Source organism: Pezoporus flaviventris, unplaced genomic scaffold, assembly GCF_033815535.1.
Source record: "Pezoporus flaviventris isolate CSIRO_AGI_PZ_B2104156 unplaced genomic scaffold, CSIRO_AGI_Pfla_v1 ptg000132l, whole genome shotgun sequence".
In the NCBI taxonomy this organism is placed as follows: Eukaryota; Metazoa; Chordata; class Aves; order Psittaciformes; family Psittacidae; genus Pezoporus; species Pezoporus flaviventris.
In genome coordinates this window covers 1080037-1104755 of record NW_026892680.1, presented here as the reverse complement: position 1 = coordinate 1104755, position 24719 = coordinate 1080037, and the positions used below count along the sequence as shown (strand labels likewise).

The 24719-nt window shown below is 51.2% G+C and overlaps 1 protein-coding gene across 1 annotated transcript in view; it reads left to right on the top strand.

Annotated features, from left to right (window-relative positions):
- The first annotated feature begins 13939 nt into the window (after positions 1-13939).
- The window catches only part of PKDCC (protein kinase domain containing, cytoplasmic), a 32680-nt gene continuing 21900 nt past the window's right edge, over positions 13940-24719 (top strand). Inside the window, exon 1 of the mRNA XM_061478894.1 lies at positions 13940-14678. Within this exon, the coding sequence (XP_061334878.1) occupies positions 14043-14678 (636 nt within the window). The 5' untranslated portion in view covers positions 13940-14042. The remainder of the gene's footprint in view (positions 14679-24719) is intronic.

The following is a 24719-nucleotide window of genomic DNA, read 5'->3' as shown; positions in this document are numbered from 1 at the left end:
CACAGGAGCTTTAAGCTAAGCTGGCAACAGCAGCTGCGGTTTGTGTCTGCCTTGATGCAGGACCCGTGCAGCTCAGCGGGGCTGTTTCCATCGACATAAACTTTGATGTCACTTGGTTTGGTGCCGGTTGATTTTCAGAGCAGGTCTTTGGGCAGGGTCAGTAGGGAAAAAGCTGATTTACTTGTGCTGTCTTACTGCCCATGGCATTAAGCCTGCATGTATTAAAGAATCAAACCTGAGTAGCTGTTTCCTCCCCCTATTTAAATAAATTCAGCTGCTCAGCTTCTGATCCCCCCACCACCACCACCACCGAGCTCCACACTGGCCAGCCCTGTGTGTGGAAAAGTCAGCAAGCACGTTTCAGCCACTGTGGGGTATTAGCGGAGAAAGCCAAAGCTGGGTCGGTTCCCCTTGTTCCTCTTACCGGCTATAGGGTTTCACAGGCTGGGATATTAGTAAATATTTATGTTTAATTACTTTCACTTAAGAAAAGCAACCACAGCCAAGAAAACTACAGAGCACTTTAATGGGTTTTAACTTGCCACACTAAACCGCCCTCTTAAAAATAATGAATTATATGAAGTCATCCGGTCTCAGACTCTCTTAAAAGAGGTAATTTAATTCAAATACGGTTGCATATTACCAGCTTCGGTGTCTGAAAACATTGGTAGTGCCAGGGACTGCTCCATTGCCCCGAGTTATTCTGCAGCCTGACAGACAATAGCAAGCTAAGCTTAGAAAAGTGTGCTGTGATTCGGTGCCGCTGATAGATAAAGTTGCTGGGTCCGTTGCTTCAGGCAAGAAGCGCTGCGTGAGTGTGTTGGAGTCTCCTCTTCTGCAAGGGAGCCTGGGTTAAAACAAAGCCAGGACAGTAAACACAGCATTAGCTGCTCAGCAGCATTGGGTTCGGATCTCTTCCTCAAGAAAACGGCCTGCGAAAGAGCTGCTTCCCTCTGGGTCACAGCTACAGTGCTGCCCTTCTTACGCGCAGTGATTAGGTTCAGTTCTGTGTCCTTCGGTCCGTTGTTGCAGTGTAATATAAAGAGGCTTCTGTTCTCTGGCACTTCTCTTCTATGTAGAGCTCATATTCACGGGGAAAAGAAGGGGAACATTGGGTTATGTATGCAACTCTTTGACAGGTAAGTAACGGAAGGAACTGAAAAACAAATACCTGTGCTCTTCAGTTTAGGGATGCCCAACAGCTGAACTATGTGCAGGATTAGGAGCATCCATCAGGGTCATTTTTCCCTCGTGAGACGAATTGTGATCACGGGTTTGAGTTTGGCAGTTAAGACCCAGAAGGCCTTGCCACAAAGGCTGTAAAACTTTGTGAGGCTTTCGGTATCCTTTAAATGGTTGTCCCTTAAAGTAATTGCATACTCTAAAGCTCCTTATGGGGCTTAAGGGCTTTATTTGCCTAGGGCGATTGCACACCTTGTGGAAAGAGCTGTAATCCAAATCCCAAGCTCGGTTCTGCCAACTTTCCAGATGTTGATTGCTAAGTACATAGCCTGCATGTCTGTCTATCAACACGTTAGACAGAAGATGCATGGGGAGAGTTGCTATATTCTTGGTGGTTCTTCAAAGATACGCAAGTCACCTTTTGTGGCTTTGCTCACCTATGAAGAGCACGTCTGATGAATGCAGAACTGAGGAAAGATTTTTATATTAGGAAGTGCAGCAAGTGTAATAAAGAGTCCATGCATAAACACAACTCTGTCGTACTTCAGCTAGCTTTGAAGATACTACTTTGTCAGCTTTCGAATAGGACTGAGCCCAGTGGAACTGCCTTTGATTTCTAGAGCTGGTGGAGTCCCAGTGAAATCGCGGTATGAGGTTTCGTGGCTCTGTTTTCCAGTTGTCTCCTAGTTCAGGTAGAATGAAGTGCTTACCTGAGAACACATTCATTCCCCTTGATTCGTACTTCAGGCTTGAAGGCATCCCATGCATTTCAAGTCGACTGATCGAAAAGTAAACCTCTGATCCGTGCTTGTATGGGTAACAGTATCAGCTTTTGGATCGTTCAGAATCCTGGCAGCTCACTTCACAGAATGGCAAAGGGTTTCTTCTCAGTAACAGACAATAACAGGGATAGGGACAGTCTGCTTCAAGGGGTCACACTGCGTCCGGCTGGATGGAACTGTAAGCTGGCAGGCTCTGCGACTACATGGCTGTACTCATTTGGCCTGACTGCAAGCTCTTCGCTTCCATTCACATCCAGCTAGCTCTGACTGCTAATTAATTATGTGCTTCAAGTTTTACTCTTACGATACAAAAGTCACCCCTGGGAGAGCACTGCTGAACGTGCTCGGTGCATGTACAACCCCTTCTTTAAAGCAAGCCACGTATAAAGTTGCTTAGGTGCTCTTCCAGAAGACTTCTGATAGGATTAAAAATGAACATGGAGCAATGGAAAAAAAATATTCATTAGAAGGGATTACATTTAAACCTTTCAAGATGACTGATATGTTTTCCCTTTTAACTCAGACTTGAGTGAGCTGTTGAATGGAGTTCAGAGATTATTTCTTGTCAGGACCCATAAAAAACTAAACTAAGGGATTTGAGCATGCTGAGCATGAAATTTTCATTGCTTTCTATGCCGCATTTTAACTACGCCTGAAAAGCGGCATTCATTTCCCAGAGTACTTAGCCATCTTCTCGGAGAGCCGGTTTCATTTCAGCTCACGGTCAGTAATCAGTCTGGAAATGAAACCATTAATTTTAATGCAGTAAGTGCATGTATACATTAAATTTTATGGCTCTGTTTGAATTTAAAAGGGCCATTTCAAGGCAGTGTAAAGTTGCAGGTGCCTGCGCTTTACTGTTCACCTCTTCAGAAGGGAGAACGCAGCGTTTCAAACTTCTAGTCCTGCCTATCACTGAAGTAAGTGTCAGTGCTGCGTGGCACTGAAATAAGCTCGAAAGCTTTCAGGAGGCTTTAGATCAAGCTTTTGGACCATACCATTTATGTGAGGATCCTCTCACCTAAAGAGGCATCACCTGTAAAGCACACAACAGAGTTGACAGGGTCTTGCCATTACAGTCAGTAACGGCACGGATTTCATGAGTCCTGAAACCTGCTGCCCAGGCTTGATAAATGCAAAGCTCTATTGAGCCAACTACAGATGCATTTAAAAAAAGCCCAATAATAAGAGCACAACTGAAGCCAAGAATATTTCCATTTGTTCAAAGGCTTCCAAACATTTTATATTCCATAAGATCGCAGGCAGAGTCAAGGCATTACATTTCAAGTCAAGGTCAGAATATTCAGCTGTGACTTTGACTGTATGGGTTGGAATCCAACACAGTATTTTCACATTACTTGAGTTTAGACTTTCTTTGTGTCTTTATGTTCCTCTTCAAAAGAAAGGAAATCCCTGATACCAAGACAAGTAAGCTGTGTTCTGAGCCAATAAATCCTCGGGGAATCTGAAGCAGGTAGATTGTAAGAGGCCCTTTCAGGAGTCTGAAAAGCAGTGGGTGACATTAGAAGGATCTTAACGAGAGTTGCAGGTGCTCAGCTTTTAGGACGAGGTCATTTCCCGTGTGCTGGCACGATGACAAAGATGGAAGATTGAACGGTTCTTCTAATTCACAGCTCAGTAATACGTGCTGCTTAACCGGAGACGGCTGAAAAGATGCCTTTGGAATGCGCTGGGTGCCCCAACGCATCCTAAACACTGCAGCCAAGTCTCAGCATCATTAAAATAGAAGATGCAAACAAGGATCGCACCGGTGGAGTGCCGAGATGTCGCTCAGCCTTCCAGGAAAGCACAATTTTGGCAACATGAGGCCTAAAACAACCTCTAAAATCACCTAAACGTCCCTGTTTGTCTCTTGATCACTGTTTGCCGTCACAGCTAGACGATTCGACATAAATTCCTTTCAATAAACACGCAAATGAGAGCAAGTATTTACATTTCAAATGGATCGCCGTTAAGGTTTCAAGCTGTCAATAGGACCGGCACAGGAAAATGTTATTATTAGACCTAAAAGTCTGCGAGGAAATGGGTGAGAAGAAAGGCTAGTATCAGGGGACCTGTCATCTGTTCCTAGCCAGCTTCTCATTCTGCTTAGCAAACGTGAGTGATTTTGAGTGTTGAATGAAGAACCTGCACCACGCATTTAAGCTACAGCTGGCTGGAACGCTAGATGCCTGAAGGCAACATTTTGGAGTACAAAGGTAAACGTTTGGCTTTTTATAGGGAAAATTAGTTGTACAGTGCATTTGATTTAGTATACTGCTCCCCAGCCCAGCTTCTGATTGAAATGTATTAGAAAATAACCCCATTCCCACCGACAGCGTGCAGTTTCCTAGAGAGGCACACGCTTGCTAGTAAACATCAGTCCTCTGGGCCAGGTCCAGAAGACAGGGGTCAGAACGTCCGTAACTCCATATGTTTCAGGGCACCCTAAAGACTTCCTCTTACCTCCCCATGCGGATCGCTTACAGCCTGCTCCAACGAGGAGCTTCCCGTTAGGACTTTGACCGTGGCTCTAAACTGATAAACCTCTCCCTGGAAACTTCCCCCGGTGAACCTCGGCGTAATATTTTATTGTCTTCCAGCCTAAAGTGTATGCACAGGGGTCCTTTCTGGGAAATACAGGCAGTAAATAACACCGAGCAAGGAGGGATCGCTACACTGAGCCTGACTGGGGCGCGATGGTGGCATTCTGTACTTCTTGCTGCTGGATTGGAGGGGCACAGGGAGCTTTCTAAGGCCGCTGACCTGCAAAGCTGTCACGCAGCATTTGCACGTGATTTCAGGCGTTTCAGGATGGCCCGCTTAGGTTTTTATTTCTTGTCACTGTGGGGCTTTTTTTGTTGCTTGAGCAAGCTCTTTAAAAGCGAGGAAACCCCATGCTGCACACCGGGGTACTGGGAACCATGTGTTCCACGGTACAGAAAGATATGTTATGATTCTTATCTTCGTGAGACTGTGAGAAAATAGTCCTTTGTCCTCAAGCTCATTAAAAAGTTATTTAATAAAGAACTTGAAACCATTATCAATATTTACAAAAGGAATGCTTGAGAGCTGAGTTATGTGTTTGGAAATTCACCGAAGGCTCAGTGCATTGAAGCAGCAACAGACGTGATAGGAAGTCGAGCTGACATTTCCCAAATATAAAAACCAGATGATGGAAGGTTTAATTTCTATGACTCGGAGCAGTAGCTTGGAGCCTACTAACCTCTCGGGAATACTTTCAGCCCATCAGGGTGCTCAAAGAATATAAAATTCCCAGCATTTCTGGAAAGCCCATGGCACGGGGCTGGAACTGAATGGTCCAGCCTTATTCACAGCAAAGATAAGCAGGCAGTGCTGAAGCAGGTTAGGATCAGGACCAAAAGCACGAAGCATCATATTAGGCAGGGGTAACGGCATGAGCCCTGCCGAAGCGCAGCGATGCCCTATTGCCCGTGTAGTTAGTGCAGGTACATTTACATCTGGAGGGGCTGGAACTGGATGATCTTAAGGTCCTTTCCAACTCAAACCGTCCTGTGCGTCTATGAAACGTTCTCGTCTGGGGTCCAACTACACACCCAAGTATTCCATTAGCAAAAGCAGTTACAATGCGGATGTTCATCCACACGATGTGTGAAAATCCTGAGCCCTTTCTGACTGCAGATCCCGAAGTGCTTTTAAACACCTGTGGGTTTGGTTTTGTTTCTGCGCGGTGCAGTTGTTATTCTGTACGTGATGCAGTGTTGATGCTGTGCTTTTTCCCCACGAGCGTACTTCAGTGCTGTCAGAGCTTTATATTTCCTACACTATAGCAGCAGCTGATTTAAAGATATTCAGGTAAAAGACAAAAAAAAAGTGTCACCGTTTATTTTTCATTTTTAATCACACTCGAAGGACTTTGTATCTGTACTTTAGAGCCTTGGAAGTGGTGCAAGAGGAATGAAGAGATGGCAACAGGGTCACTGCATTCACCAGTACCGCAGCCGGAGGTGGGAGCCTAACCGCCAAGTACGTTAGTGTTCCCAGAATTTTCCAACTCGGTGAGCATTCAGTCAATATGCTGAGGCTGAGCTTTAAGCAGTAGTTGGATGAGGTCTAATCCATACATCTGGAAACAGCCTGTGTATCGCCGGGAATACATGCAGAGGGGGCCGCTCATGTGTCCCATGTGTTTGCTTTTATTTGATTTTGTATTTGGGTGGGAAAGGGAAAGAGGAAATTCCCTGACATTTTCACATGCCTTTTATTTTAAAGTGACTCTGAGAAGCAAGTCAAACACTTTGTCTGTTCAAACATCTTTCCTGGGCACGGTCTTGGGCTCTCTCGTAGAAAGCACTGCATTCCCACTGCTGCAGTCAGCCTGCCAGCATCCTTGGAGGCAGATACCAAGGGCGCAGGAATAAGTTGCAGATCCAGGTCTTCCTCTCTGCCATGTCTTTGTGAACCGGTAGACAGCAAGAAACTGTCTTCTGAGTACAAAATACTCTGCTCCTGTCCCTTCCCATTGCTCTATGTTGCTGGAACAACTAAGATTGAGACAACCTCCTCCTCTGCCTCTCCACTCTGGCCCCTGTGTTTCTGTCCGGGTTTTAATGCAAAACTGTTTAAGCCCTCTAAAAAACCCTACTACTGCTGTGAAGGATTTTATGGCCTGGCAAAACATTCGCATCAGTATCTCCTGCAGTTGTATATATAAACCTCACAGCTCCTAAAGGCTTCAAGCCGATGGAAGCCCAGCAATGAACATAAAAACGCTGGCGGTGATTAATTGGGCCGGGATTAACAAAGTGCCAGCCTGTGCTAATTGCCCTGGGAGTCAGGAGGAAAGGAATCAGCGTTTCCTCTCAGGAGGAAGGGAGCAGCTCCTCCCAGGGAAACACCGGCGCTCTGCCTCGGCAGTTTGAAGTCAAACACATGACTTTTAGTCCTTCTTGATTCAATCCTGCAGCTGCCCAAAGCCACGGGCTGTCCCAGGCTCCGGCTTTCCCCAGCTCCTCAGGACAAGCTCCAAACCCTTTGCTTCGTGTGCCATTCATGGAGAAAAGGGATGGTGCTCATGGTAAAACGCACCAGATGTCAAGCATCGATCCCAAGGCATTCAGTGACCCTCGCTGTGTATGACTGCATACTGTGCTCGTGCAGCATCATGCTTCTTGCAAATGTTACTGTGATGGTGCCTGAGCGTTTTTCTCCCCGTAATGACTCCATGAAGAGAGAATCATGCTCCTGATCCTTGCCAGAACGCCTTGTTACTCGTGCCGGGCGGTTAGACCAGCACTGCTGAAGCTGTTCCTTCCCTTCTGAGCAGGCCCTCGTTTGGTGTCAATTCATAAAGCTTCACAAATGAAGCCCACTCACCCCCCTGCGTTAGAGTATTAGGTGGTTGTTTATGAGGCTGGAGGGATGTTGTGTGCATTGAAGTACAAACTCGAGGACAAGGCAAGGTGGTGGGATTCTAGGACAAGAGGAAACGGCCTCCAGCTGCCCCGGGGCAGGCTTAGATGGAGCTGAGGAGCAATTCCTTGCCCAGAGGGTGCTCAGGCATTGGAAGAGGCTGCCCAGGGCAGGCCTGCAGTCACCGTCCCTGCAAGAGTTCACACAGCTTGGAGACGAGGCCTCAGTGCCATGGGGCAGTGGTGGCCTTGGCAGTGCTGGGGAACGGTTGGACTGGATGAGCTTAAAGGGCTTTTCCAGCCCGGTTGATTCCATGGTTCACTGAGAGTGGGAAGCCCTGGGCTGTCTCCTGGGTGCCGCAGGGCTGGAGACAGGTCCCTTCCCATGTGCATGTGGACTTCCCAGCTGGGGTGCGACTCCTTCCAGTTCCCTGTGGGGACAGAGCCCTCTGTGAGCAGTACCAGCATCCCACCTTCTACTCTGGGGTGCTGGCAATGGGCACACGGGGCTTTTCTAATGCAATATTAATCGTCAGATGAAAGAGGGGATTTAAAAACCATTTCTTTTGTAGCCGGTACTTCAAATGACTTTACAAGTCGTATCAAGAGGATTTTAAAAGATCTTTCCTTATGAGCTGCTTTCTTTTCCAGAATAGTATCCTTGGAAATGACCCACTGGGTAAAAAGGGAGCCAGTAACAAATCCCTGTGAAAAAAACAGCCGGTGTAATTGCCACGAATGGCCTTACCTCGAAAAGCCATCGCAGCCTGCCCTGTGTCGGGGTGGCACCACGGAGAAAGCAGAACAGTTGGAACAGAGGACCGGCAGCAGTGAGATCGCACAAAGATCCCATCCAGACTGCTGCTGAGTACATTTGTCCGTGTACCGGGCTCACGTGAAGAGCTTGCAGTGTGAATGCAGGCCTGCACCAGGTCATGATGCTACAGTTCACATCAGCGTGGTCCAGCACGACACAGCCACCCTGCAAGAGTGAAATCGGTGGGAAGGAAAAGCCACAGAGTAAACAGCTCACTCAGATAACCCACCCAGAAGCTCAGTGCTAAGTTCAGGCGGCTGCCTGCTCCGCACTAGGTACGTGACTGCTGCTTTCCTATGGACACTTGCAGCCCAGCTGTGTTGGCAGGTTCTGGTTTAGTAGGTGGCAGGCAGCACCCAGGAGCTTACACTCTTAGACCAAGCGGGCTTGAGGCTTGTTGGCTGCCGCGTCACCCTCATCAGACCAAACCCCTCGTTTCTGAACAGCCTGCGAGAGGCGATGTGGATGGAGCCTTTGGCGCGTCCCCAGGGAAGGGTCAGCCAGGGGAGCGCACGCTGCCTGCTCTAAGCAGCTACCGGAGGAGCTCCCGGGGTGACTGCTCGCAGGCTGGTCCAGCGCAGTCGCTCCTCCAGGCATAATGAACCAGGGGAGCCGGGCAGCAACTGGGAGGAGTGGAAAAGCACTTGAGATGCTTGGAAGCGTCTGCCCCGTCCTCCGCTTACCTCTGTCCTCACCTCTGTCGAGACGTGGGGCAGGCCCACGTGCCAGCGAGCGCTGCCGTAGGCTCGGAAGGCTCTTCCCAAGCTGCCCTCATCCTCCTGCGCATGGTCCTGCCGTTTTAGTGAGTTCTCCTGAAGTTGCTCCTGACCCAGGCTAAGTACTTTTCTATTGACATCAACTTTTGCCGCGTCACTATTCACCCCCAGGGTATTAAGACAGCATTAAACAGTATCGGTCTGAGTCCTGCTCTCTCGGGCACCTCATTATTAATCTCTTTCCCTACTAGAATTGCCCATTTATTCTGTACCCATTTACAACCAGATTTTAATCCATGACAGGACTTTGCCTCGCACTTTGTGGTTACCAAGTTTCCTTAATAGTCTCTTGTATGGGTGTTTATCAAAAGGCTTCTGAATGTCCAAATGAATTACCTCCTCTGGTTGTTCTTTGCCCGCTATTTTATTAACTCTTAAAAGCGTAAAAGGTCTGGCTGGTTAAGATTTATTCTTCCAGCGGCTACATTACTTTTTTTCCCCCTTTGCTTGAGACTTGGTATTTCCCTGCAGATTGTAAAATATTGAGAGCAGTGACCCTCTGAATCTTGGGGCTTGAAGCAGCACCAGATGTGTTGTCAATGTTTAATTAAAAAGAGAAGGGAATGGGATATATGGCTTTCTCAGGCGTTCCTGGTAATGAAGTTAGGCTAATCATGTAAAACATCCATGAGCTCCGCTGTCTGTGTTAATGTTTACAGGGTCTTTATCGCTGCAACACCAGATTGCCACATGCATTAGTGGAGTTACCCTCCTAACACCTCTCTGGTACAGGGAAGCTTTAATCGCAACTTCCTGAAGAGCCAGGGCCACGCTGACATCTGGCACGTGAAACCCGAACTGCTGCGCTTTGAGGATCCAGGTTAGGAGATAAAACACCTTCCCCTGCTTACAGATGCCGGACTCACGCAAAACACTGCAAGAATCATCACAGCTCACAAACGGAACCCCAAAGGCGCAGCGCCCCGGTGTCTCTTCCCAAGCTCGCTAAAACCCACAGTGCATTTTCCCCTTTGGCAAAGCACAGAGCACCTCAGGTAGAGGCCAGGCTTTTCCTTCCTCTGTGGAGCGCCTGTGCTCGCAGGTTTTTGCTGGCTCTGCTAGTGACCCTTTATTTTGGACTCTCACCACACATCCAGGGTTTCACAATGTACTTTTTTGCTCCAGCCAGGACTAATACAATTGGCTGCATCTCAGCTTTGCTTCCAAAAATACAAGGGAGTGGATTTCCGGAGAGAGAGGAAGAAACAACCTCAAATGAAGAGATTTTTGTTTAAAGTAGAAAGCACTACAAAGGTTTTGCCACCTAAGAAAACTTACAAAAGGATCCAGAATGGAAGGGCCCACATCCCTGAGGAAGGAGCAGCTTTCCACCCTGCCCTGAAAGCGGACAAGCCCTTGGCAAAGCAGGGAATGACGGGGAGGCTGGACGTGGAAGAAACCCTCAGTGAAAAGGCATGCAGGACGTGGACTTGCATTTTCAAGGGCCTTCTGGCCTCCCAGCTGAGGCTGGTTTTTCCAGCTAAAGCTCTCCTTCCACACAAGCAGCCAGAAGTGGTGGCCAGGAATTCAACACGTTATGAAGTCCTCGCAAGAAAGAATTAACTCCTGAGTGTCAACGGGGAGCGATGTGAGTGCACAATGCTGCTTTGCCAGCAGAAGCTCTAAAGGATTCCAGCTCCCACAAACGTGATTCCGGTTTCGGTTTTCAAGCGAGATCTTGAAGATACCCACGCTTAAAAATGTGGGGTGGCTTTTTTTTTTTTGGGGGGGGGGGGGGCTGGAGTCAAAATGCCTTGAGACCAAGGGTGGGATTTGCTTGAAGATGCCTGTTTGTGGGTGTCAAACCAGGGATGGCTGAGCTTAGCTTGGGGAATGTCGACTCCATAGACCAGCAATGCCCGTGCTGCCGAGCTGAAGAGCAGAGAGGAACAGGGGCACGGGCCCTTGCGATTGCCCCTAGCTGGATCTGGGTGTAACTGCCAAAGCTCTCCTCCCCAGTGCCCGTTCCTGAACCGCAAACCTCCAGGACGGCCGTGTCTCCTGCAGCAACAAAACGATTTCCCTGAGGTGCAGTCAATACATTGCCACGATCTTAATCTTATTTAGCGCTGTAGCATGGTTTTAATTTTTCCCGTGTTTGATCCCTCAGCTTTAGGAATATTGATAGAAATAGGGACTGCGAAGATCAAATAAAGAGCAGCCCTGCTGCAGATGAGAAAAATACCCTTCAGGCCTCGCTCCCTGCGCCGTGATTCAGCTTTTCCAAGCGCTCAGCCGAGATAAAAGGCTCGCATGTGAGCACAAGCGTTAGCAAGGGCTGCGATGCTTCCAGCGCAGCGTTCTGCTGCGGGGCCAGATGCCGTCTCCTCCTCAACCTCCTTTACCGGTGCGGGGAGCGTGCTCACAAAAGGCTTTTTAAGCCCGTTTCCACGCCGGCACGGGCTGTTTGCTGTCGGCCGCAGCTCGCTGTTGACTTTAACCGGTAGCTCTGTTTGTGCACCCGTGTCGGTTTTGCTGGCAGCGCTGCTCGAGGAGGCTGGAGTACCCCCTCCCCTCCTTCTATCCCCGACCGTGCCCGGCCGAGCCGAGCCGAGCCGGGCCGGGCCGGGCCGGGCCGCCCTAATCAGGGGCAGACCCCGGGCACGGGGTAATTAGAAACATGGAAGGGGCTTTTCTGTCTCTTGCAATCTGTCTCTCGACATCAAAGCGCTCCGCGCAAGTCGTCCTGCAGAGGTCGGCTCCCATATCTAAATGAGTGATGTATTTCATGGTATCTGTCGGGAGGGATATAATGAAGGGAACCGGCTTTGCGATGGGGCATGATGTGAAAAGCAGGTGGCCCGCTTTAACGGCTTGCGGGAGCATCTGTTCTGCAGTCCGGTTGCGTTCCCGTAACCTGCGCAAACACGGCGGGCGGGCGCGCAGCTTCCGCAGCCCGAAGAGCCGGGTTTGGGGGAAGAGGCAGAGGGGGCTGCCCGCCTGCAATCACTGCCTCCTCACGGTGTCAAGCAGCGCCCGACACCCCCATTTCGCTGCAGACCCTCTCCTGCCCGTCCTGCAAGAAGAGCTGGCGCTGCCTCCGCCCGGGGGAGATGTACCCCCACCTCCCCAACACAGCACCCCCGTCCATAGCGCCCATGGGTGCGGGTGCCATGCGAGGTGCCTGGCAGCGCAAGCTTCGCGCTCCCTCCGCGCTCTCTGCCGTGATTTCACCTGCGAGTTAAGGGGACGGGTGGCGTTAATACCGCAGGGTGTCTCCTGGGCAGCTTTGCCGGGGGGGACGGGACGGGACGGGACACGAGGGGCTCAGCCCCGGCGGAGGGCTGGTGCATTCACATCTGCCTGCCTCACCGCGGGAAGGCAGTGCGAGCCTCCCGCCGCCCGCGCAGATATATGGGGGGGGGGGCTCCAAACAGGCAGGGCTGCAGGTGCCCCAGTATCTTTGGAAACACATGTCATACCGTTATGATCCCACTCATTTGGGAAAACTATATATATAATAAAATCTATATTATATATAATAGGTAATAGATGATATATAATAGATAATAACCTGGCCTCGAACCCATCCTCCTCTACACCCGTGAAATCCTAGGGGTCGGTTCGAGAAGTCTGCGTCGGAGCTGCCCTGGCACAGCTGAAAAGCGGAACGTTCCTCCGCGAAGGACGGACAGAAAAGTTGGGGGGGACGGGGGGGGACCACGGACACACACGACACCACCCCGAAGCCCCCCAAACCCCGCCGTCCCAACACACACGCACACACACAAAAGGGTGCAGCAGGTACAAAAGCCGCTCCCCGTCACCCGCAGCGTGCCCCGTCAGTTTGATGCGGTGCTCGGTGCCGCTCCGCCGTGCTGCTGCCCCCCCCGCCGTGTGCGGGGCCGTGCCGTGGGCCCTCGGGAGGCGGCGGCAGGAAGCGGAGGCTGCTGGCACACACGGTCCATGTCCACGTCCCCTCCAGGGGCCGCTCCGCTCCATGTCCCCTCGGCCGGGCCCTCCCTCCGAGCTCCGCTGTCTGTCGGGGCTCCGGGAAACGCGGGCGATCGCAGCACGACGGGGGCCGAAAACGATTGATTTTTCCCTTTTTTATCCCTATACTTCCTCTCTTCAAAAAAAAAAAAAAAACAGTCCTCTTTATTTTTCTCTCCCCCCATTTTTTTTTCTTCTCTTACCCTTCCCGCCCCCCCTTTGTCTGTCCGATGTGTATTCCCTCAGTGGCTCGTCCCTTCCCCTCATTGGAAACGCTTTCCCGCTCCATTGTGGTGATTGTTGCCTCGCCCGACTCTTCTCTTGCCGATGGCCCTTTCTCACTGGCAGTTCCGCGGGCTGATTGTGTTTGTTAATTAGTTGCTAACAGCATCGTAATGCGGCCTTGATGGATAACCATGTCATTAGCACTCACCCCTGCAATTCACATTTCCAACCGGGCAGGGGCTACCCCATGCCGAGGCCGTGATTTGTGGCTTCAGCCTCGTGTGGGTGACACGCACCCCGAGCCCCCCCCTTCCGCACAGCTCCGCATCCCGGCTCTCCTCCGCGCCCGCGTTGTGCCGCGGTTATTTTGGAGATGAGGGAGGAGGTGGGGAAAAAGGCAGCGGCCCCCCCCCCCCCTTCCTTTGTGTGGCTCTGTGGGTACCGGAGTGTTTGTGTTCCCTAGGGCCAAAAGCACCCGGCGCGGACACGCGTGCGGACCGCACCCGCGCATCTCCCGCTCCGCTCGGCGGCAGCGCCGGGGGCCGACCCTCCGCTCCGCCCCGCCGGGGGGCTCGGCTGCGCCTGGGAGATGTAGTCCCGGCTCCAGGGCTCGCCGGCGGCCGGCGGCGGGGGACTACGTTTCCCAGGCCCCCCTGCTGCTCGCCCGGGCTGTCAATCAGTGCGCGTCGGCGGGGGCAGCGAGCCGGGGATCCCCCCCGCCCTCCTCCGCGTCCCGCTAATAATAAGTGCTTCAGAGGCTTAAAAGCAGCGAGGCAAGTGTCATGCGGAGCTGCGCTGCGGCTGAGCGCCCGGCTCCGCTCTGCCGCCGGGAGGAGGAGGAGAGCTAAAGGAGGAAGATAAAACCCCCTCGGAGCTGGTTCCCGGGGCAGGGGCGAGAGGAGAGGAGCCCGAAAGGCTGGAGAAGCCCGCGGCGATGAGGCGCAGGAAGACGGCGGTGGCGGCCGGCTGCTGCCTCGCCTTCCTCCTGGGCACCCTGCTCAACGTCCTCTTCGTCCCGGGCTCCGAGCACCCGCCGCCGCCCCGCGAAGGGGCACCCCCGTCCCCGCCCGGCGGCCCCCTCTACCCACCGGAGGAGGACGGCGGCGGTCGGGCCGCCCTGGAGCGGCAGATCCGGGAGCGCTACGAGGAGGTGCTGCGCTACCGGCAGCACCGGCCGCTGCGACCGCGGGAGCGGCGCCTGATGGACCTGGCTCCGCCGCGCACCTCGGCGGAGCAGCCGGGGCCGCGGGGCCGAGCGGCGGCGGCGGCGGGGCCCAGGGCGGGCGCCTCGGCCGAGCTGTCGCTGGAGCCGCCGCTGCTGGGCTGCCGCGACATCCGCAATGTCAGCGGCGTGCAGTACCTGGGCTCCGGGTACACCAAGGCGGTCTACAGGGCGGTGCTCAACCGCACGCTGGCCGTGGCGCTGAAGGCGGTGGATTTCGGCGGGCACGACATCGCCCGCTGCGTGCGGCAGTTCTCCGCCCTGGGGGACTGCTACCGCCTGGCCGCCTACAAGATCGTCAAGGAGATGATCCTGCTGCAGCGGCTGCGCCACGCCAACGTCCTGCAGGTACGCGGGGCTTGCGCCGGGCGGGTTGCGCCGGCTTTGCGCCGTGGTCCTCGCCCCGCCGCTGGAAACCTGCCGGAGGAGAGCGCGGAGACGGATGGGGGCTCCTCTGCGGGCCTCGCCTTTCCCCGGCGTGGGGCAGGCTGGAGGCGCGCCGATGGGCGCTTTCCGCCCCAAGCGGTGGGGCTCACCCCGCCGCCCTGGAGGGGTGCGGGCTGCGGCTCTTCCCTCACCGGCATCGCCCGGCCTCGCGGGTCGCCTTGCCTCGTAAACAGAATTAACACCGAGGTGGGGAGAAGGGGGCGAAGGAAGGGGGCCGAGGGAGGGACTCGGAGGCCCAGCAGCACCCCGCAGATGCGGGGGACTGGATGTGGCCGGTTTGGACGCGGGCTCCCCCGGAAGGAGGGAGGCGAGGGCTCCCGGCGGCTCCGCGCGGGGTGGCCGGAGCCCTGGCGCACGGATCGGGCCGTGGGGCAGCCGGGTGGTGGTGGCCGGGTTAGCCAGCGCAGCGCGGCACTTGCCGGCGAGGCTGCGTGGTGGGACCGTGACACATCAGCGGGAACCTCAGCGGGTCCATTTGGATGTAAATGCCGCTATGGAAATTCCCCTTGCGTTTCGCATAGCGTGAGCGTTGCAGTGGGATAAAAAATGAACGCTGGAGCAGACGGTCTCACAGTAGGTGCTTTTTGAACTGAACCGAGTGAAGGAGTTTTGTGTTTCTTAAGCAGCTGCAGCAGGAGCGAGTACCAGCTCCCCCACGAGAGCTTCAGATCCCACCGATCAAAGCTCTCGAGTTTCATATCGTGTTCAAAGAAGGTGTAGTTGTGATTTATCCGCGACGAGAAAATAGATGTTAACCTTCCTCCCTTCTTCCTTTCCTTCCCCTTCCTCCTGTCCGCCAGGTCCAGCTGTAACGCATACACCTAGGATAGCACACAATGCTCCCAGGAACTGTATTAGTTACTCCTGTGTTGCTGCCCTAGTCTGGTTTTGGGAGAGCCGGGCCGATGTCCACCCCGTTGAAAAAGAGATTACATTTAAATCAGAAACATGTTTTCAGCCTCGTCCCGCTTCCTTCTTTCGCCTGTCCGCGGTCAGCCCCGGGCATCACCCGCCTCATTCCTTAATGCGCTTCACTCCAGAGGCGAGGTCGCCGCTCCGTGGGTGAGGGCTGGAGCATCGGTAGGGCATTACCTTGAAAGGAGGCTGTGAAAACGGACCTGCCAGGCTTTATTCAAGCACGGTCGGGCGGCGGTGCCGGCAGGAATGGGGCTCTGGTGTCGTGCTGGAGGCGAGGCGTAAAACCGGTGCAGAAAATGGGCACCAGCGAGCAGCTTGGCTTTTATTATGTCTCTGTTAAAGCAGCAAAGGGGACAGGGTCTGTCGGCATCACGACTGCTTTTTAGCTTGTTTTCTAGGCTGGCCGGGGGCGTAGAAATCACTGTCCAGAGCTTGCTGCCGAGGCAATCGGAAAGCCAACATCTCCTCCCCTCTTCGGGCTTTTGACGGGCATTTTTGCAGGACCCATACTGCCAAGGGCACGACACAGCGAAGGCCGGGACCTCTTCTGCCTTTGCTTCTGACCTCTTTTTAGCTCCTTACCCCGCTCCCGGCATACCCAAATGCGAGTCGGCTGCTATAAATAGCTGGAGGGACACGGCACCCTCGTGCCACCGTGCTCGGGGCCGGGACGGGGAGAGCGGCCCGGGTACCCGCGGGCTGCCCTGTCCCCCTCCTGCCCATCCGTCCTGGGGCATCCCCGGCCACGGGCAGGGGCTATTCGGGGTGAGCGCCTCCATGAGATTCTGTTGCTGGAAATAAGAGTTCCGAGTAGGTTGAGCCCTGTGAGCGGGGCTTTTCCTGTAAATCTCTGGCAGCTGACAGCCTGAAGTGTAGTTTGTAAGATAACAGGCTTGTGCTTTACTGTCTCAGCAGTTCCCATTCTGGCCTGTCTCTTGTCAAAATCAGCTTTTCTTTTTCCTTTTTTTTTTTTTTTTTTGTTAGTCATCCTTTTTAAAGACTCGATTATTGTACAATATAGGATGGGGGGGGGGGGGGGCTCTTTCCAGAAAGAACCACTGCCTTCAGACAACATGTTGACATATCCACCGTGCCCTCCGCCTGGGGAAGGAGCCAGATGTGTCGGCTCCGGCAGATGTGGCGAATCAAGGCAAAAGAAACATGGAAAGCCAGCAAGAGGGAGAATGGTTTTGCATCAGCCGATGCTGAGGCGAAGGCAGCTTGCATTTCCTAATTGCTTTCCTGTGCTCTGCCCGTCATTCTTACGGCCACCAAAGTGCCAGCGCTGGGCCACTGTGCCTTGTCCCCATGGTCTGGGGCAGGCCCAGGCCTGCTGCAGCTCACTGGGGGCTCTAAAGAGGCTCCCTGGTGTGACAGCGAAGGGCAGGTGCAGCCTGCAGTGGCGATGGATTTGCTTTGGAGTGGGGAAGAGAAGGGTAGTTCATTAAAGTTGATTTTATAATGAAGGGCACTAAGGAAGAGGGGAAACTGGGTCACTGATTCATTGTAAAAGAGGGTTTAGCAGCCTGCTAATTGCTTTGCAGTCGCTCTGTGCCAAATGAGGTGCTTGATCTCTTCCCTGGTCTCCGTGCTGAGGTTTCTTTTCTTGCAAGGTTCAAATGCTGCTGTCTGAATCCTGTCTCTCTGTGCGTTTGGGTGGGGAAGATGGTTTAGTGCGTACTTTAATTCCTCCCTGCCCGTGTTTGAGGAAGAGAAGGAAATCAAACCATTTGCAGTTAATTCCAAACCATGAGCACGATTGTAAAGACACAAAAGCGATGTTTGATTCACTCTAATAATGTAATTATAGCCCTGGAGTATCAGAACGAAGGGCGCTGCCTTTCCTTCTTCCTTTGCATTGCTGAAGAGAAGGCAGGGGAGGTCTGAAACTGCAGACGCTGGGAGAAGTGCAGGCTTCTTTCTGTGGCAGCCTCCTTCTTTATCAGCCCTTCTGTGAGCTCGCAGTGATTCATTTAAGAGGGAGCTTGCTCAAAAGCAAACACAGCAGCTCAAGGGGAAGGGTTGGCTTTGTCTGAGGCCCATGGAAGAAGACACTAGCTGCTAACAGTACCCGTGCTTTGCAGACTGCCCAGGCCGTTTCCTTCCAGGCTCATTTAGCTTTAGCGTTGAGCTGAAGCACACAAATGAAACACTGAGGTGACATCTACATTTAAACAAGTCACCAAGTTACGATGCCAAAGCAGTTTCTAGACGAATTGGTTCGGTTTTAGTGTATTTGTTACCGATTTGTTTTAAATGGTCGTGATTACAGTGAGGATATTTATCGCTTGGAGAACTTACTGATTAGTGCATACATCACTTGCTGTTGGCCTGGGGTGTGCCAGCTGGTCTTGATACTTCCAAACGCGTTTTTCTTTTCTTTACATGTGATAATGAACGGGTTTTTACCCTGATGGTTTCCCTATACATATGCACAGCCAGCAGGGTAGGGCAGTTTCAGTTTTAATGTGAGGATTACAATAATAAAGCTTCGTGTAGGGTTTGCTTATTCCAGGTGGAAGGAGACAGGCTTTCCACGTCTGAAGAGAGTCAATATACAATCAAGTTCTAGCGCAAACGCACTTGCATAGGGAGTGTGTGAACTCTGGAAGGTCTGGTCCTTCACCATCCTTCTTGCATGAATCCACTGTCGCTGTCACAGAAAGCAGGGGGGCACAGGGAAGATCAAGCTGCAGCGGAAATAGCTACTCGGGGACCTCTTCCTTGTTGCCAGCAGATGGGCACTGAATCCCCTTTGTGGCGGCAGCGGTGCAGGATTCCCAGCACCAATCCTTGCTCTGCAGTTGGCTGGAGTTTAGCCATGACCACGCTGGGAATTTGCGGCCTGAGAAGTGATTGCTGGTACCAGCTGGTGTGTGACTACGTGGAGGGTTTGTCATTCTGTGTTTTGGATGGGGCAGCAGAGGTTCGCAGCTCTTGGGAGCAAACCTTTCAAAACCAAGTGAAGGCTGGGGTTGGCTGGGGGTCTGACCAAATGCAGCCATCAGTAGGGGACTGCTGCAAGTAGGAGGGTCGTTTTAGAGCCAGATTGTTTCCTCGGGTAGCTCAGTTGAGCTGGTTTTGGAACAGGTTGGCTGAAGATGAATGAGGCCACCGCACGGTTCAAGACCAGGCTAACACCGTCTCTTTAACTGGTGTTAGGATGAGAGGAGCATCAAGAGGAGCCTGCCAAATCCCGCTGAGGTGACAGGAGAGGTTTGCGCCGCTTGCTGGCCACCTCCTTCCTCTGGAAAAGGCACGGAGTGATGGAGCTGCTTCTTTGTCCCAGCTTGACATTGCCGTAGGTGCACCTCGCAGGAGGTGAGGTGTCCGAGTCACCGGTCACCCTTCAGAATAGTTAGTGGTGGGTGATGTGGGGTGTCAGCCCTGGCCATTGGTGTGGATGGGGAGAAAGAAGCAGGCAGTGCCACCTACTGATGGCTCGGTGGAGACAGCTCGCTCTGCTAACAGATGTCCCCGTAGCCCCAAGGAGCTCGGGTGGAGTGGAGAAGGGCAGAGGGAGCAGACAGATGCGGTTTGGCGAGGAAAGAAGGATTACACAAAGTGCTTCTTTATTGCGAGACTGCTTCCCAAAAGGCCCAGATGTTATCCTGCACTTTTAAGAGTGAAGAAAGGATCTGTTAACAAGAGCTCCAGAGCTGCTGGAAGCACAGAGCTGATACAATTGCAAACCCGCTCTAACCGTTCATGTCACTGGAAGGCGAGCTCCGTGTCTTGATGCTGAAGTTGCCAAATAGCGTTTATTCCCATCCAATTGCATGGGATGGCAGAGGGTGTTCAGCTTGTTGGCAGGAACAGCTTTCCATAAGGCACGTGCCATCACGGAAGTTAAAAGGGCCACGTTGTCCCTCCTTTTGAAAGCGGCATTCATAAAACTAATCCCAGTCATTTGTTGAACGATTTCTGTGATTGCTTCTCAGTTTTACGTGCCATGTAAATCATTCCAGAAGACTCTGGTCTGAATTTCTGCCTCCTTTATGGGAGCTGATGACTTGCAACCTCATCCGGTTTCCTTCAGGGGAGCCCAGCGCTGCTCCTTCTGTGCAGCGGCCTGGGGAGATCACTGGTCACCACAGGATGCTGCAGGTATGGTCAGGTTCTTCCTGGCCGCTTGCCTTTTTGTTGCAGGAGTGGCGATGAGTGAACAAGGCTAATTCACCCTGGCTGTTCTGGCCTGGGTATTAGTTGTGACCAGGGCAGAACTGCAAGGGTTTAGAAGAACAAGAACCGCACATGGGTTTTAGAGCTCTTCCCTTCTCCACTCCCCCCTCAGCAAGCACGGGGTAGCTATGTAACCTACTTCTCCCTGGTATTCAGCGAAAGGGTGTGTAGGAATGGTTCAGAGCTGCACCAGGGGAGGTTCAAACTGGACATTAGGAAGCGTTTCTTTACCATGAGGGTGGTCAAACGCTGGCACAAGCTTGCCAGAGAGGTGATTGGTGCCCCAAGCCCGTCGGTGTTTCAGAGGCATTTGGACAATGCCCTTAATAACAGGCTTTAACTTCTGGGCAGATCTGAAGTGGTCAGGCAGCTGGACCGGATAATTATTGTAGGTTACTTCCAATTGAAATGTCCTCTGTTCTGTCCTGCCCATGGCAGGAGGCTGGAACTGCACGATCTCAAGTTCCTTTCCAGTCCAAGCTGTTCTCTGAGCCTATCCCTGCAGCCAGCATGGTTCAGGTAGGTGCCTCCTGGCATCTGACTCCCACTGCAATCTTTCATTTCTATGGTGGCCATGAAAAGCTTGACAAGAACAAGTTCTCACAGGCGCTGTGCTAACACTAATATTGACTCTAGGCTCATTTTAAAGGAGGTGTTCTTTTTCGTCACACTCCGCTGAAGCACTCGGTTTAGGTAGTAGACGCCAAACATGGGTATTTATATTGTTTTAAGCCAAATTTGGAACAACACAGCTTGAAGAGAGGCCTTTTTTTTTTTCTTGGACCGTGTAACTGCAGATAGACTCCAAGCTTATTTTAAAGCTCCCTATGAGAACGTACAAAGTACAGATGCCCAAGCAAGAAGGATTGTACAAATGGCTCTAATGAATCCAAGTCGGGCTTTTCCAAACATGCAGTGCACAGAGGTTATTCGATAGTTGAGTAGTGCAAAATCATCTCCTAAGGAAGGGTTAAGCTTGCGGTGCAGTGGAACTGAATGCAGTCGCTGTGGATGGAGGTCAGGGGAGCTGCTGCTCTGGCCATTGACAAGATAATGGACTGCTCTGCAGTGACATCGGCCGGTTTCCACCGAAATCAGGGTCGTATGAGTGATCTATTTGCCTTCACTGGAAGGCTTTACAAGAGTAGGCTGCTTGTGTGACTAAATATTTGCAGGGTCGGGCCTTGAGCTTGTGCAGCGCAGTGCAAATTCAAAGTGCTGTAAATGTTTTTAGGGGAAGAATTTTCCACTTCAGAGCGTGAGGAAAGCAGGGAGAGTAAGAAGGGGAGATAACGTTATTAAATCATGAGACTATAGCCCGCGTAATCTGTGTCAGGACGGCAGATATATATGGGTATGCATGCGCACGCCTATGTGTGTGATATATGGAGATACCCGTGGGGCTCTGTGGGTATGCTGGCAGATATGGTTGGATATACATTCGTGTGTGTTTCGAAATAATACATGCCCATTTTTCTATTAATGAGCTTCAGTGTTCAGTGACGGTGCCAGGGGTGAGATTCCTGCTCCGTCTGGGGTTTACTGCTAGTCGTAATAAGACGTTTATAAACACAAGCCTAAGCAGAGCTGTGGGTTTGGAGTTTAATATTTGAATTCCTTGCTGCTGGCTCTCGGTTCCAGCGTCCCACAGCAGAGGAAATCCTGCCCCACAGCTGTCAGCACAGGCAGTTTTGGTCCTGCTCTTCCAAGGTTCGGTGGGGTGCTGGGGGGGGTGCCCTGTACCAAAGTCTTCTTCCAGTGGAGTTTTGCATTTGGCAGGGTTTGGCTGCCATATTTCAGTGAGGAAAATCAATTCACTTCTCAGGCACTGTCTCTTTATATGCTGTAGCAGGAAGGTTGACATTGGATTGAGCTTTTAAGTTTGGGACTTCCAAGAAACTCGTCCTTATTCCATGTTAAAGGCTTGTAGATGCTTTTGGACCGAGTAGCTGTGGCAGTATGTAATAATACTGTAGTATGTATCTTAAAATATATATGTATGATGTATTCAAATATAGATGCAAACGTCATGCGTATATATTATATGTAGAAGCGCACACGTGCATACATATGTCGCATAGACAAATGTATATATGTATGTGCTTGTGGCTATATGTGTGTACATGTATATACCACGAGTAATGAAAGGAACTATTTAAAACCTGAGGGATGAATAGATTGTAGAGTAACATAAATGCCTTGAACCATATTGGATGGGGCTTGGGGCAACCTGCTCTGGTGGAAGTTGTCCGTGCTCGTGGCATGGGGTTGGAACTGGGTGAGCTTTAAGGTCCCTTCCGACCCAAACCAGTCTGGGATTCTGTGTACTGGTAAATCATAGCAGTATCACACAGTGCGGGGGGGGGGGGGGGTGTCCCAGCTCTTGCAGAGGCTGTCCCAGTGCTCCATGAATGAAAGGTGGATCCAAGGGTTGGTTGCATAAAGAATACTATATTCACTTTGATAGCAGTAAAGTAGCCAGAGCTTCTAAAACGTGTGCTGTTCTGGTTTTGACATGTAGCAGCTCAAACAAATGGCTCATTAAAAGGCTACCAATGTCAGTGGGAGCTTTTTATTTCCCCTGATTGTAATGTAGTTAAGCCTGTCACTTGTTACAGCTGGAAGCAGTGTTCTCAAGGTTCCTATTCCTGGACTCATGGAAATCTCATGTCCATTAAAGAGAAAAAGGGGGAAATTTCCGGATTGTATGGTTGTGGAGAAAAATGTAAAGATTGGGAGCATTAAGGGCTGAAATCTAGCACAAAAGAGGAAAAGATTCTGAATGTATTGTAAGTCTTAGGGAGGTGGCACGATCCGTACCGGGGCAGCTGGTTTTACCCTTGCCAACTGAGCAACCTCTGTCAATGACACCTAACACTCCGGTGGAGGTTCTGGCTTGCCGTTTGTTTTCCTGAGCATCCAGCTAGGGTGCCTGTGCTAATGCAGGAGCGCTCGTTGTTTGCACAGCTTTACCCCCGTTGATAGCGGCTTCATAAGCTCCTTTATTTTGTGCTTTTATTCAGTAAGCTTGTCAGCTTTTGTGTCAGGGCTGACCTCTGCTTTCGCCTTCCCTGGCTCCTCTGAAAGGGTCACCTCTGTCCCCATCATTTGTAGTAAAAGGGGATTGTGAAGAGAGGTGAACTGACCGGCCGTAGGGCCGTGGGCTCCTACAATGCAGTATAACTTTGCAGGGGCTGACCCTGTATGCCCGGCGTGCCCCAAAAATCATTGGAGTCAGTGTGAGTTTTGGCTGCATAAAGATTGATTCAGGACTGAGCCTCTGTGACTGAGAAAATCCAAACAGGGCGAGAAATGATTCAGTCACCAGGGTTTCCTCAAACCGAGTTGCGGCGTGCGATGCGAGAACAGGTCAGCATTTCCTCTCTGGCATCTGGTCTTCTAAACAGACAGAGAAGCATCCGAGTAGTGAAGAGTGTTTGCCTTCAGATTCTGTGCACAAATATATTGGGGTGGTGTTTAAATGCAGTGACTCGAGATAGCAAAAAGATGTGGGATTGTGTTTCTTTCCACTCATTTAATTGAAACCATGCTGAAAAGGCGGATGAAAACCATCGCTCTTGCATGTATCTAAAGCGCAGCTTTGTGACACTGAGAATGATGTCCAGCCTAATAGCATTTCAGATAGAGGAGGTATTTTGGCTCATCTCCTGCTTCCAGCTACATTCAGTTTCCCCGTGTGGTTATTTTTCTTGTTATTGTATGCATCCAGCTATCTGTTTCTTACTTCACCGTCTGGGAATACAAACCGTTTTGTCTCATTTCAGACCTTAAAATGGATTGGACAAAAAGCAAAAGGGGGGGGGGAGGAGAAAGAAATATTTTGGCCAGAACCTCTGTACTTGTTTCTGTGTCTTAATAAGCCACTTCTTAAACGAAAGGCTGAAGAATTACTGCCTCGGAGTATTTTGTGTCTATATATATATATATTCTGTACTTTGAAACATCTGCATGCTGGGTGGTGGTTCATCAGGAGGGGATGAATGTAACCATTTTAGATGCTTAACTGGCTGTTGGGACTTGCCCAGTTTGTAATCATGGTAATTGCACATACAAATACGGCCATGTAATTACATGGGCATTTTTGCCTTTAGCTTCAGGAGTTTGTTTGGAAACGTATAAACGGGGCCCAATAAATCCTTTATGTCTCAGACTTCTGTGCTTTTATAACTCTATATAATTATGTAATAACGTTGCATCTGGAGAGGTTTCACTTCAGCAAAAGCAATAAAGAGCTCAGGTTAGATGATGTGTTTCTGAGCCAGCCCCACGCTAACTCGCTCAGCGCTGTGAGGCTGAGCTCCTGCAAGAACATCTTCTGCTGAGAAGAAAGAGCGATTTCATACAAAACCAAAACTGGATCAGGTCATTTAAGCCTCCACGAGGACTGAAGTGATTACATGGGCACTAACATAGTATAATACACACCGAATACTCAGGTACTCGGGCACTGAAGGCTTTTGCTGAGGTACAAATTGGACACTCAAATGAAAGAATTACTTAGGAGCAAAGCTCCAGCTCTCTGAGAGCAAGCCTAACACATTATTGTTATTGGCATTCATGGACTGAGATAAAGTAGACCCAAACAGATACTGCAGTTCGTTTCTGCCTATGTGTTTGTATGTGTAATTGTTTGTCTTAGGTTTTTCTGTTTGTGGAATGGTTTCCATGAGCGCTGGGAATGCCTAATGAAGACTGACACCTTTTTTGCACCCAGCGTTACTGTAAGCCAACAGTTAGGGTGATACTGCCATTTCCCAGTTTGGGTGCTTGCTAGTTTCCCTCATGGCATTTTTCCCAAGGGATAGCATTACTGAGCTAAAG